Source organism: Anser anser (assembly GCF_964211835.1).
Source record: "Anser anser genome assembly, chromosome: 1".
Taxonomy (NCBI): domain Eukaryota; kingdom Metazoa; phylum Chordata; class Aves; order Anseriformes; family Anatidae; genus Anser; species Anser anser.
The window spans coordinates 2,527,024-2,541,469 of NC_139720.1; the positions used below are offsets into that span (position 1 = coordinate 2,527,024).

General features: G+C 43.3%; 1 protein-coding gene and 1 long non-coding RNA gene across 6 annotated transcripts in view; both read left to right on the top strand.

The window, feature by feature from the left end:
- The first annotated feature begins 3,474 nt into the window (after nt 1–3,474).
- Nucleotides 3,475–14,446, top strand: part of CHCHD3 (coiled-coil-helix-coiled-coil-helix domain containing 3) — a 149,855-nt gene continuing 138,883 nt past the window's right edge. For 2 of the 5 annotated variants that reach the window (XM_083813522.1, XM_083813524.1), the window contains exons 1-2: nt 11,021–11,047; nt 11,566–11,722. In XM_083813522.1, coding sequence (XP_083669648.1) covers nt 11,036–11,047; nt 11,566–11,722 — 169 coding nt within the window. In that variant the 5' untranslated portion in view covers nt 11,021–11,035. Of the gene's footprint in view, nt 3,677–5,952; nt 6,029–10,304; nt 10,589–10,967; nt 11,048–11,565; nt 11,723–14,446 lie in introns of those variants that run through there. The other 3 variants (XM_083813523.1, XM_083813525.1, XM_083813526.1) reach the window with 3 other exon arrangements.
- Nucleotides 6,035–9,893, top strand: LOC310887554. Its single transcript, XR_014575748.1, has 2 exons — nt 6,035–8,127; nt 8,972–9,893. It is a non-coding gene; the product is annotated as an uncharacterized lncRNA (long non-coding RNA).

Here is a 14,446-nt window from a genome sequence, read left to right on the forward strand (position 1 = left end):
AAGAGTAATTTTGATTTGGAGAGCTTGCAGACTTTGCTATTATGGTCATTACTGATAGGTGTAACCTAGGTACTATCAAAATCCTTCCGTGCTGAACATTTCTAAGCAATAGATTACCATCAAGGGATAACCACGTAAAGTCATACGGTACAACATGCTCACCGTGGCAGTGACCGAGCAGGATGATCCTCGGCAGAATAAAAACTCACAGCAGGTGTGCAATGAGCCTTTATATGTCACCTCCCCTATCAAGTGTTTTCATGGCGTTTTATAAGTCTTGAGACAAGAGTCTGAAATTTAATAGCGACTTGTTCCTGGGCTCATTAGGATTTATTTGTTTGTGAATGTCTGGCAATGCTGTCCTTCACTACTCTGTGGCTTCACATTATAGCTAACACTTGAGTATCAAGTGGTACAAGAAATACCTCTACCACAAAGGAGTTATGTCCAGGCAAGGACAAATCAAGACCGAACAACAGCATTGTTTTTTAATGAAGGATCAACTGTTTATAATCTGGCCATAAAAATGTCTGGGGTATGTGGAAAAGCACACAGCACCATAAGAAATGAATGTTTTTAACCTAATAAGACACTGCTTGTTTTTCAGATATACGATGAAATATTTGAAGTTTACCAGTTTGAGATGGATTTTTGGCTTACACAATTCATAAATGGGTTCAGATCAAACAAGAATCAGCAGCAGTTAATGGGTTTGTATTGATTGCTATATTTTTATTTGTTATTTTGCTCTTGCATTATCTTTCTTTCTTGGTAGAAATGTATTCTCTAGTAACCACTGAAGAGAACTGATACAGAAGACCAATGTTCTGCTTCTTTGGCACTGACTTACTGAATGACCTTGGGCATGCCACTTTATCATATGTACCTCAGAAAAGTTTTACTGTGACTGAAGATTAGGACGCAGGCATTTGAGGTAACACACATATCAAAAGATGCCTGACTTGGCTGCACAGAACTCCTGTAGATGGATTAACACTGCCGAGTAGTAGCATAAATTATTCTGTTCTGAGCTCTTTTTTGATGTTTTGATTATAACTGCTGCCTGCACGCATTAGTTTAAACTATTTTTTTCTATGCCACAAAACAGCTAAATCTGTATACCACACTGATAGACACTACTCTTAAAATAAGCATGTTGTTTATGAGAACATATAAACCTTTTAAAGTTATACACAGAAAAACTTCTTTTTCTATTTACAAATTACTTGTGAGAGTTGCAAAATAAACATGAGTTTATTAATCAGTTGTTAATGAACGGTTTTTGGTCTGCAAATATGTTGTATGTTTTTCTAACATTATTTTGTAATACTTTTTTCATCCAGAAATGTCCTTGAAAGAGCTCTCAAATGTGTTTGACAGTCCACCAGAAAAGCTTCTGACATATAGATAGCTCTGGCCTGCAGCAAAGTCTTTCATTTCCACCTATTACAGGGGAGCCATAAATTCTGGGGTACCTCAGTCTGGCTTTTTCTACAGTGAGTGAACCTTATAGACACATTAAAATGACCCAAAGAAATTTTGAGATGTAACTCAACCCATTTGTTCTTTAAGAATGTTCTCTCCCCCCCCCGCCCAGCCCCAATCTATACATATGGTATAGTGTTCTGTAATTCCAAGTCATACAAAACAATCAGAGAAACGCATAGTAGAAAATAGCTGTTGTTAAAGTCTTAATTCCTAAATAGAAATCTATCTGCTCAGCAAGACAAGAGCATTTTCTTAGAATTCTCCAAACAGAGGAGAGGACAAATGTATCAGAAGAGCTCAATTCTGATTTGGAGAAGGGCACTTCCACAACAGTTATGTAGCTAACTGAATAAATACAATTTGACCCTCTAAAAACATTCCTGGTGCAGAAGGAAAAAATTGAATATCCTCAGCTTGCTGGTGCTCACACAGTGTCAAGACAGATAGATGCATGGTCCATTTATTCCCTTAAAAGTATAGAGTTACCAGGGTGTTGAATTTATAATACTGCCCCCTCACAGAAACTGGTTTAACATCTATAAAAACAGGCATAAACATTACGTCACGTACCTCAAGAGAACAGCTCATATGTCCTTGATATATTTTCAAGCAATTTTTATTATGTAGTGAAGTGGCTATCAGCCAATGCTTCAGCAAATATCTTAAGCCCCAAGGAAGGCAGATACTGCTCAAATGTCGTCTGACAGACACTTTACATCCAAATAAAAATTGCTTGAAAATATATCAAGGACATGTGAACAGCGCTGTTGATGCAACCGACCTGATGTTTACATCTATTCAGAGAAACGAAACGAGTCAGTTGACATGAGCTGCAATAATCCATTGTGAGCAGCAGTCAACACGTTGGGACGGATGTCTTGCAAGGGAGGGGAAGGGTTCAGGTCACTTCGGTACAGATAGGATAGCCTTCCTTGAGCTAAGCAGAGGAAGGATTTGGAATGGGAAAAAAACAAAACAAAACAAAACAGTTTTCCAAATAATCTAGTTATTATTATTTGTATATTTTTGACCAGTGTCAAGAAGTCGCAGAAGAAGACGGGGTTCACTGTGCATTATATCTGGGCTAATAACAAGATGTGGTAAGTGGGTAAAATAAGTGAAGAGGCCAGACGATGAGAGGAAAAACAATGTATATTCATATATATCAGCTGCGTAATGGTATTTCTTGCCTCATACCTAGGGACTCAGAGATGTCTCTGACACCACTGGGATCCAGAATGCGTTTCTTTTTCTAATGTTACCCACTAGAGAACACCTCTTTTCGGACCTCTGCCCAGCGCATACCTCTGCAGCTCTGACAATTGGTAAAGGTAAGACATCGGACTCCCCCAACCTGCAGAGCAGATTTTATCTGAAGAGTTACATCCCGATGCAGTTTATCTTGTGGGCTGAAAAGAAAATGTATTCTGTGTTACTGACATTATTCAGCTCTTGGAAAAGAGACTACTCGACCACAGGGGCAATGTGAAGGGTAACTTTATAGCGTTATAAAGTGGAAAAGGGGCAGGGGTGCCAGCTCAGCCCCACATCCCCAGCTCAGCCCTGAGGCACCAATCCCATAGGGACCCACTGAGGCCCCATTACAGGGGCCTGGCTTTGCGAGGACAGGAGCACAACCACGCTCCTCCACGCCCCCGGGAGAGGCTGTGAGGGGTCCAGAAGGGAGGACCGGGAGGGCCCCAGCGGCATTTCTCCACACACTCAGCCCGGCCCCATAGCTAATGGACGTCTACTCCAGCGCGGGGCTGCAGAGGACTACACTACCCAGCAGGCACTGCGCGGCCGCCCCGCCCCCGCCGGCCGCTCTTGGCGCTAAGCATCTTGGGAATTGTAGTCTGCACCCCTCGGGAAGTTTAAACCGAAAAAGTTTCCTCACTCTTTCCGGGTACCTCGCCCGCTCTTTCCCTGGTTTCCATGGCTACCACCGCGCAGCCAATGGCGCGCAGGCTTCAAAGCGCGGAGGGCGGGGCGAGGCGAGCGGCGGGCCAACGAGGGGCCGCCTTGTTGCGGGGCCGGCTGGCAGCGGGCACGGGCAGTCTCCTTGGGGCCGTCCCCTGGGCCGCGGCCTGGTGGCAGCCGGGCGAAGATGGGCGGCGGCGGCAGCACCCGGCGGGTCACCTTCGAGGCGGATGAGAACGAGAACATCACGGTGGTGAAGGGCGTGCGGGTGAGAGCGGGGCTCCCCGGGCACGGGGACCCTCTGAGGGGCCGCTGCGACCCGGCCCGGCCCGGCCCGGCCCGGCCCGGCCCGGCCCGGCCCGGCCCTGCCCTGCCCGGCCCTTCTCTCGTCACTGCCCCTTGGCGGTCGCTCCCCTCCCCCCCGCCCCGTTAATTAGGGGTTTTGTCACTTAGGGCGCTCAGGGGAACGGCTCTGCTTCCCCTGCCGGGCAGTGAGAGGCCTGCCCTGGCTGGCTGGCTGGCTGCTCTGGCCCTTCTCTGGTTTCCTGCAGGCAGGGAGTGTGAGGGTGGTGGGAGGGCTGGAGGAGCTGCTTGGAGTCCTACAGTCGTTAAGGTTGGAAAAGGCCTCCAAGATCATCTGGTCCAACCATCCCCCTACCACCAGTGTCACCCACTAAATCATGTCCCCAAGCACCATGTCCAACCTTTCCTTGAGCACCCCCAGGGACGGTGACTCCACCTCCTCCCTGGGCAACCCGTCCCAGTGCCTGACTGCTCTCTCTGAGCAGAAATGTCTCCTCATTTCCTCCCCTGGCACAACTTGAGGCCATCCTCTCTAGTCCTATCACTGGTTACCTGTGAGAAGAGGCTGACCCCCAGTTCCCCACACCTTCCTTTCAGGTAGTTGCAGAGAGCAATGAGGTCTCCCCTGATCCTCCTCTGCTCCAGACCAAACACCCCCAGTTCCCTCAGCCGCACCTCATAGGACTTACTTTCATCTCCCCTGGTCTCTGCGTCTCGCAGTTCCTCCTGTCCCCTTGTTCTCTTACACACAGCGTATTCTGTGGTGTCCCTGCTTATGGCAGCGGGTTGGAACTAGATGATCTTTGAGGTCCCTTCCATCCCAAGCCATTCTATGATTGTGCACCTACAGAAGCATTCCTGTTCTGTCCCTACATAGGGCACGCTGTTACCTGTAACGTACCAGAAAGCTCCTGACACCGCACCACAAAACCTTGTGGCATAGAAATTTATCAGTGCCATGGCGCAGTTCCCAGCAGGAAAGATAAGCAGCTGCCCTTTATTGCTGCTCACGGGGAGAAGCGGTGAACAGCAGAGGACGGCAGTAACTCCTGCTTTTTTCAGCATGCTGATGTTTCCCTGTTCTGGTCATCAAAGGGTCTTGGGCAAATAGGTGACAGTAACATAGTGTGCACAGCAGAGAGCATCCTCTTTGACACATTGTGTTCTGTGATTCCTGCACAATATTTGTTACTTTATTGCTGGCTCCGGTTGCTTGAGTGCTAGGAAGTGCTATTGAGTTTTCTGTAAGGTATCCTAGCTCTTGAAATAGTGGGAGTGTGACCTGAATGATGTCACAGGTCCTAGGAAGATTTAGCTTCATTAAATAACTGATGTTAATCAGTAGGGCATCTGTAAATGGGTCCGTTTACATACATAAGGCTATGTCGTGTGAAGTTCAGAGTTTTAGGATGGAGGTAAGAAACCTTACGCTGGAGGAATTTTACACTAGAAGTCGTATGTTAGCCCGCAAATGTTAGCAAAATTTTTCTAACGTACGTTTCTACCAGCGAGAGACGTCATGCTGTAGTTTTAGTAAAGAATTCTCTAATGAAAATTAATTTTCATGGGCAGTGAAAGGCATATTTTTATAGAGTTGATGTTTGAAGAAACCAAAAGCAGGTTTCAAGTTGGAAAACAAGAAGTCTCATATTATTCTTTTAACTTCTCTTATTTTTTATTGTGGGCAACGGTAGATCTGATACGGGCATGACTCGAATTCCCAGTTAGAGTCCCCGTAATCAGTGCCAGGGCTTTAGGGTGTGCGTGTGTCAGCGTTAGGACAAGCTTAGTGGATGACCTCCGTGCTGTGACCTGTATTGGGATGAAGCTCCTCTGCAACTGCACAGCGTGCTGGTCCTCTGGTACCCAGATAACAGAGAAGGGCAAAAAAGCTGATTTCTTACAAGCAGCGTGTCAAGGGGCTGTTGTTTCCTGTACCATTCCCTGTATCCTCTGTTTGGTCATAGCAGTTTCTTGTGGTACGAGAGCCAAAATGACCTTGTTCAGTCTCATTCTTTGCTCTCGGAGTTAAGTGCTGACCCCATGAAGAAGAGGAAGGATGGTTGAAGTAGTTTATTGCGTGCTGCTGATAACATTTTAGCTGCTGGCATATCTCATTTTGTGGCTTTATGCTCTCTTTTATTTTTAAGTTTTACTTCATTTTTGTTGGGGGAGAGGGGTAACGGAGATGAAGGAAAGGTGCGGTCTGACTCAGTTTGGGCTGGGGGTTGTATTTTTCAGCTCTCCGACAGTGTCATTGATCGTATGAAGGAACCTTCTTCACCCAGTGGAAGACAGCAGCGATCATCCAGTGCAGGTATGCCTGTATTTTCTGTGTTTTGGCGAGGGGAAGGAAAGTTAATTTACCTTTCAGAGCGTTGTGACAAACCCGTCGCCATTTCACTGAGAGGATTTTTTTAACGTTAACTTTTGCTGGTCTCTTTGAAGTAGGAAGCAGTTTCAGACGAGTTATATTACTCTTCCTTTTCTTCTGACAATAATACGTGCAACACAACTGCTTATTAGATTCTGTTTTTTAAGTTATCATCTCTAGCTTATTATCTAAAGGCCTTTCTTTTCTAAAATTAGAAAAAAACAAATATGGAAGTAACACGTTGAGTCCTGAAGTGAAAATTCTCGCGTATTTAATCAACGCTGAAGTTTAGCACAGTAAGCTCCAGCTGAAATATGGTTAACCCGAAGATAAAAGAATGATGTGTTATTTTTATATATTTTTTATATTTATTTTTTTAATATTTTATATATTTCCCCATTATGGAGTAGTGGAAACAAGTTGCGTGCAGTTTACACAGCTCGCCGGCTCAAAATGATGGCTTTCTTGCCTCTTTGTGCTTTCGTTCTTGAGGTCCGTTTGAATGCATCGAGTGGGCTCTGTGCCAGGCAGGCGCTGGTCTAATTTAAAACAGTTCAGCAGAGTGAACGTGACGCAGCTACCGAAGGAGTGAAAACGAATGGCAGGGCTTGGAGCTTGTGATTTACGGCTGTTGACTGGGTGAAACCTGTAAGGTTCGAGGAAGGCTTCTTTTCCTATCGGTGCTTCAGAAATATTCACGGTAATGATATTCCCAAGGGGCCTTCTGCATTGCTATTTAAAACAAACAAACAAAAAAACGCTAAAATCCAGCCTCCTGATGACAACTGGGGCAGCAGTGGGCCTCGTAGCAGGACCTGAACGAGCAGAACATCTTTTTTTCATCTGAAGCATAGAAGGGTGGTTTCGTGCCGCATGGCTGAAGAAGTTTATGGTGCAGGTGGCTGTGTCTGTGCTGGGTTCCCTGTGCAGTCCGTGGGAAGAAAAAGATGTTCTGGGGGGACGATTCGTGTGGCTTACCTGGGAGTTGTACTTGAGGATGTGACAAATTGGGCTCCAGGAGAGCCAGGGTGAAGAGTGCAGATGCCAGTGTCTAAGGGGGCCAGGTGAATCCACCCCAGAATGTTTCACAAATATTCCAGCTCCCAAGTGCTGCTGCTTTAGAGGTTTGGCTTTCCCCTTTATGAAAGGGAAGACTGTGACACAGCGAAGACAAGGAAAATACCCGTGCTAAAATGGAGTTAAACTGGCTTGTGAACTTAGTTTGCCCGATAAAACTGCCTAGAATTTGGTGCTTGCTTAAGTAAAATTTAGAAATAGTAGGGCTGGCACACAAACTGCCAGATTGTCCGCCTTTGCTTGTTGTTTAAATAGTGTCCGTCTGACAAGGTAACGTGCGTTTTGGTGTGGTGAAGAAATTACTCTAGGTAAAAGAAATTATTCTAGGTACAGAATTTAAATTATTCTAGGTAAAGGATTTCTATGAAACAGTACTTGTGCGTTCTATCAGCTTTTATTGTGGTGCTCATTGCTTTTTCATCCTTAAACCTGGGTTCTGGCAATAACCTTGTGAACATCGACTGGGATTTTGGGGATGTGGGCACCGGAGATGAAGGCTGTGATATCTCAAATTCTTTACTAATTCACAGTTTGCACATATGGGCCTAATGAATCGCTTGACTCTTAGCAAGCTCGGGAAAGGTTACACGTATTTTTGCTCTGAGAACTAGTAATTTAGGTGAAGTGCTTGTGTTTACGCAGGGTAATCAGGGTCATACGCCCGTTGCTCAATGATTTGTATTTAAGAAGATTAAATTATACCTAAGTACATGCTGCCGCTGCCATCCAGTTCTCTGCTGGATGTTTTTTGATGAAGAGTTGCAAACCAGTGAATTTCTGTGCCGTGAGAGCAGCCAACCTGCTTGTTTATTTTGTAGCTACATCTTAGCTCGTCAGGAGTCTGAATTTGGCTGATAAGGTGGCGTTGCAGGAGCGGCACTCGCGTCAAAGCTAGCGCTCTGATGACTTAACGTTCAACTTCTCTGCTGATGGCTGTGGGGGAGACTTGTTCTGCTGTGATGCAGGTGTGCTTGGTAGTGTGTTTTTTTTCATTAAGCCTCTTGCACTGATAATAAGAGACCTGTTTCCAGGTGGCTCCTCCCCTCCCGCATGTGAATCTGGGGACGGTGAGTGGTTTTTGGGACAGAGTGGATCTCGCGCTGCTTCTGAAGAGAGTTTTCTGAGGGTGGTGGTGTTTGGAGGCTGGTTCTGGCTTCTGGACCACCAGTTGGCCAACTTCAGAACTTGACAGTTTGTCAGCCTGCGTTTATATCTTTGTACGTTCTAGACAAATAACGCTTGTCTACATAAAAAAAAAAAAGTCTAGAGGGAGAAATGTTAAAGCTATTAAAAACAATCCTTTCCTTAAGTCTTTGATAGCTTTTGTTTGAGGAATAATGGATTAGATTACACGTGAAAGTGTGTGTCTTGTTGCTTGCTGATACGTGATGTATTTATTGACTTCAGTTTGGGGTGGGAAAATGAAATTACATACACATTTAGAATGAAATCTGGCATCTAAATACTGCATCTTAAAACATCCTAGCTTGCTTGGATCATTTTATGACTTTTGAGTAATATTAAACGCACTAAAATATTTAACAAGTGTAAAATCTTTAAAGCATGTCTGCAATTCGTAAAGCAATATTGATGAAAAGTAATTTGGTCAGATGAGAGCTTTTTTTTTTTTTTTTGAGGGTATATTATACCTAAAGCTTCAGTTGTAGCAGACAAAGGGAATGGTTTAATTCATTTTAGCTTAGTGCATGTCAGGAAGGCTAATAGTCTGTCGTGGAGGCGGGGGGGAGAACAAATGCTTAAGTTATCAGGTTTCTGCATCTCAGCCAGACATTCTTTTTTCCTTTGCAGAAGCAGATTACACTGGGGATACAGAGGATTTTTTTTTTTAAACTGTGTTATTTATTATTGTTACTGTACTGTCCTCAAGAAAACAAATCAGTAGAGGACGTGTGTCACCCACTCCTACATGAGACCTAATAGCAGCATCCCCGTACCAGCGAGGGGCTTACTGAGAAGCTGGCAACAGGCACCTGGTGGTGCATTGTGTGAAGATGAGACAGCGGACACGAAAGCAGGAGAGATTCAGGCTGGAAACGAGGAATAACCGTGTCATGATGAGATGAGTAAAGCGTTGCTAGATGTTAGTGAGCTGGAAGCACCAGCGCAGTGTGCTCTGTCCATCCCTGGAGGTCTTCGAAGTGCAAGTTGATAAACCTCTGAGCAGCCTGCTCTGATCTCTAGGCTGACCCTGCTTTGAGCAGAGCATTTGGCAAAATCACCTCCTGAGCCCTCTTCCAACCCGAATGACTCTGCAGTCCTAAGATTTGGAGATAGCAAACTTATTTTCTCACCCTAAATGCAACCAAGCATTTTATTCTTTAAAATGCAAGTGGGGGCCATTATGATCACTTGGGCAATGTGCAGCCCAGGGGATCGTATCTGAGGACTTTTTTACTTGGATCATTGCCCTTCTTCTTTGTCCAGCTTTTAGGAATGTTTTTTTCCTCACTGTTTGAAGAATTACAGCACGTATATATTCTCATTACTCCTACTGCTGGTACTAGTACTTCTGGAGAGTCAGATGCTGCATGAATAAAACTAGAACTAGAGTACCTCGTGATAAATGTTGTGGGAGGCTCTGCTTTATTTCTTGTGACTTTGAATTGATTTGGATTTGCACTTCTTATGAGTATCTGGAAGTTTACAGGGTTTTGCTAAATTTATGCTAGTTAAGCAAGAATCCTCTGCAATAAATCCTGTTAGATCTGTGCCCTTTAATGTATTATTTTCATCCACTTTTTTGTTGCAACAACACTTTTTCTCTATATAAATTGAAAGATGAAGTAAAGTGACATTTCTGTGACGCTATTTTGTAAAATTCCTCTTATTTTTAGAAAAGGAAAAACAAACAAGAAAACAATAACAAAGCTTTAGCAAGACATTTTGGTGCCTGGGCTGATTGCCTGTTTTTTGTCTTGCTGTGAGACACCTCTACAACTCAGGCTGTTCCTTTTAGCCAGTAACATGAATTTGCAACCTTTCCTCCTGCAGCAGCAACCAGGAGAGCATGGTCTCTCTGATAATGTTTATTTTCCCTTGTTCTAGGTACAGATCTGGGTACTGTTTAGTAGAAGTTCTTAAGCTTAACTGGCACTGGAAGCCTCTGTGAAGTCAATCAAGTAGGAATCCCCAGCCAACAAACTGAGCTGGTCTGTGGACAGCTGGTGGCCTGGAAGGCCCTGATTTGGATCTCCTAAAAACTGCTGTGTTTGTAGGTTTGGTTTGGTTTCTTACTTCTACAAAAGAAGTTTTTTGAAGGGATTTAGAGAGGTTTGGGAGGAATACTTAAGACTTGGCTTTCAGTCTGAAAATCCTGGAAGCCTCTAAACTTCCCATCGTGGCAAGATAATATTGCAAACAACATTCAGCAGTTTTATTAAGGTACATCCTGCTGCCCTTGGTGAGGTAAGTGGCTATATGGTGTAAAATATTGACACATAGAGGGAGGGTAGCTTCATCAAAACATCTTTGCTTTTGATACCCAGGCTATAGTTTGCTCAGGGCATGTGTTTTTTGATGCATGATCTAAATCTGAACAAGCTGTCTTGGGTATTCTTACACGTGGTGCTGCAGCACTCACTTCTGCTCTCATGTGGCTTGCTATATTGCCACTTAGTTGTCACCGAGTTTCTCAGAGATAACTTTATTTTCGGTGATGTATATTGATATTCTTTGGGTTAAAGGTTCACTATTGATGGAAGTATTTTATTATCAAAAGGTGAAACGTCTTGTAACTCACTCGACTGCTAAAGATGCCTAACTTTTAGTGCTGTCACTCTAACAGCAAATCTTTACTCGAGCCTGACATTCATGTCACTGGATTGCAGGAGTATAGGGAATCTGGAATTATGCATGGGAGATGAAGTAAGTTTTGCATAAATTAAAGTTCTCACTGTCTGTGTGACGTGCAAGGTGCGCTGTGAATGCTTTCAGGTGGCTGGGTACGTCCTCGTAAAATTGGACTAAAATTAGAAGGAAAAACTAGCAACTAATGCAGCTGGCACTTCTGGTTTCCTTTTTGCCAATGGAAATTGGACCGGAGAGCTGTGGGAGGGCTTAGCTCACTCTGCATCCTGAAAGTACAGTATGAACCTCATCAGAAAGGTGGCACGTAACTGGGGGAGGGTTGGGTGGGTGTGGTAGGGTGTTAGAGAATAGGGGAAAAGTCCTAATGTAGTTGTTTAAAAGACTTGGGTTGTTGAATGCAGAAAAGTTATACAACTGTATACCTGGAGCCTTACAAATGCTGGTCTTGGTAACAGAATTTTTTAAGGTGGGAATGCAAAAACCTGTCTGTGCTCAAAGTACTCTTGTGTCCTATACTCCCTGTGCTTGTCCAATACAAACATGCTTTGATTCTTCACTGAAATACCATCTTTGAGATTTCATCGTGGCTGTGCCTTTGGGCTGCCCGCTGTAATTGCGTTGTGCGTGCTGATAAACCCGGGGAGCAGCAGACTTCGCAAGTGCCCAAAGGTAGAGCAAGAACTAACGGCAGAAGTTGTTGGAACTTCGCAAGCAAATTTCAGATATTTGAAGGTATGTTCTTACAGCTAACCTCATCTAATGGTCTCATGTCTGATCACGTCTCATCGTATAATTAAGGTGGTGTCAAGGGGATCTAATCCATCAGGAAACGCCTACAAGAAGAGTTTTGTGCCGGTTTAGCTTCCTGAATTGAACCTCGTGTGCTCCGAGAAGTGTCTGCGGGAGGAGCAGGAGCACATGAAGGACCACCAGTGTCACTCTTCCTTCTTGGTGACAGCTGGCTTTTGGAACAGCTTTGTCAAACTCGGGTTTCTTTCCTAAATCAGCTGCTTAAGCAACTTCACCATTGGTGGCTTAAGTGCAAGTGGGAGGAAACAAGCATGAGCACACCTCTGGGAAATACACTGTCAGTTTAGGGAAAAGCAGGACAGAGGTGATTTGTAGCACAGGTTAGGATATGGAAATATTACGTAGAAATTCTTCAAGTGTCATTATTGAGTGGCACAGACATTATAATTGCTATATTCAGTGCAACAGTCCTTATATTTTCAGGTATTAACTTTGATGGTGTTATCTCAGAAGTACGCTTAGTCCATTGCATGATAGTGCAAAAAATGATTTGGATTATGTTTCAATGAAAAGCAACACAAATTATTTTATTGAAAAGAAAAATCTTCAAGTTTTCATAGACTAGATTTGTATTTTTTTTCCCTAAAACTGAAATAATACTGTTCAAGGGAAGATTCATTTTTTTTAAATTAAAAAATAACCTTTACTGGTAAATTAATAATAACAATTTAAAAGCAACCAAACAAAACCCAAGTAAGCCCCTAAAAAAACTTACTCATCTCTCAGTATTGAAGTAGACTGCATGAAATGTGTGCACTTAAATGTGCCCCGAGAAATGGCATTTGTGTTAGCATTAGCCCAGAGTTTGTCACGGTGCAGATTTGGATTAAGTTTGTGCTTGCAGTAGAAGGACGGGCCAAATGGAGATGTCTCTCTGCATCTCTTTCTCTCCCTGTTTCTTTGTTTCTCTCACTGTAATGTAACAATCATGTTTAAGTTTGTATGGAAAAAGTGGTCCATGTGTGGGAGGCATTTATGGCTGGAATTGAAGTAATTGATTCCCAGCCCGCCTTTCTCCTTCTGTTCCTGCTATTGCTTTATTTGTTGTTGCTCAGAGTTGTAAAGGGAGCTAAAGAAACGAATTCTGAAGCTTTCAGGGGTTCTGCAAATGGAAGAATTGAATTTTTGAGAGCTTGTGGAATTGAGTTTTTTTTTTCCTTCTTGTCTCCTGCATGCAGGTTGGAGTGAGAAAGCAAATATATCCCATGGATATTGTCACGTTTCAGGTGGACATCTGATTGATGTAATTAGGGGATCTCATTTTAAAACCGATAGAGAACTTTTGACATTCCACATGAAATTTAAGGAAAGAGCAGTCCCTCAAATCCTGTCCCACTTGGAAGCATAATTAACTAGGTCTTAGGCTGAGCTAGATTCATTCGATGATAGCGAGCTTCTTTTACAGTTTTTCCTTTCACAAGTGGTTTTGTGTGTGTGCATCTCTTAGCGGATGGGCAGAATTTAGCTTTCAGTGGCACTCATTTAGAAGTGTCATTTTTGTTTCCATATATTCTTTGAAACAGGTAATTCTTATGTACCGCATACTGTGTGCTTTTCTGGTCTCAAGTGGATTTGTCAAAATTAAATTTCATGCTATTCTGCTTTAGGCTGCATGTGCTCTATTAGGGTTTACTGAGTGCAGATGTTTGCTCTAAAAATCTTTGAGTAGTTGTGCGGTGCACACATAAAGCAATTTTTGTCATAGCTAGTATAACAAGCAAAGCCAAAGAATTTGCTTAAAAATGGCTTCTAAGTTAGAACTGCCTGCTTTTTGATGTGGAAGCACAAGATTTGTGCATGCTAAAATACAATCTTCTAGGAGGTGGGGGAAAATCAGGCTTAAAGACAACTATTAGTTGTGGCGTGGGATTCTTGTATTAATTTCTAGTACAGCAACAAGCTGAATTAAGAAAGCCAGTGAAATTGTTCCTGAAAATATAGGGAAAAAAAATAACCTGGGAAAAAGAGATTGTAGGCATTTCATGGAGCTCTTTGCCAAATGCATGTAATAATGAATTTTAAGGACTAAATGCTTTTGCATTTATGCATGGAGTTGTTGCCATCGCCTTTTACTAGTGCTGAGCACTGAATGGTTTTTTAGTTAAATCCTGGCAAAGTTTTAGGCCTCTGAGCATAGACGGTCGGAGCTCAGCCTTGGGATAAGCTTATGGAAAATGCAGCCAGAATCTATGTATGGTTACAGGGCAGATTTGGGAAGAGGCAGAAATCACAGTTCATGTATGCTGAAGTTCTTGGTTCATACTGAGAGTTAAACGTGCTGGAGATTGCCGGCAGTGGATGTTCTCTGTACAATTGGATATTTCCTGTGAGATTTCAGCCTTTGACTTCTCTACTCTGTGCTGTGTCTAGGCACCGGAACAAAACCCAGCTCTTTCTCCTTTGTCCTTCGGAGACCTTCCTGGGATTATAGGTTGAAAAGTCGAGATAGCTGACTGAGATAAAGGGGTATGTAATTTAAAGGACGGTTAGAGTGAAAGTCATTTGAAGCAGCTTGAATAGTTCTGCTGTCTTAAAGAATACAATCAAAAATATTGATGGTTTTAATGAAGTAAAGCTGATAAGTAAATGGGAATTGTTTGCCTGTACCAGTATTTGTCTTGATAGCACTGTGCGAGGGAATTGTCA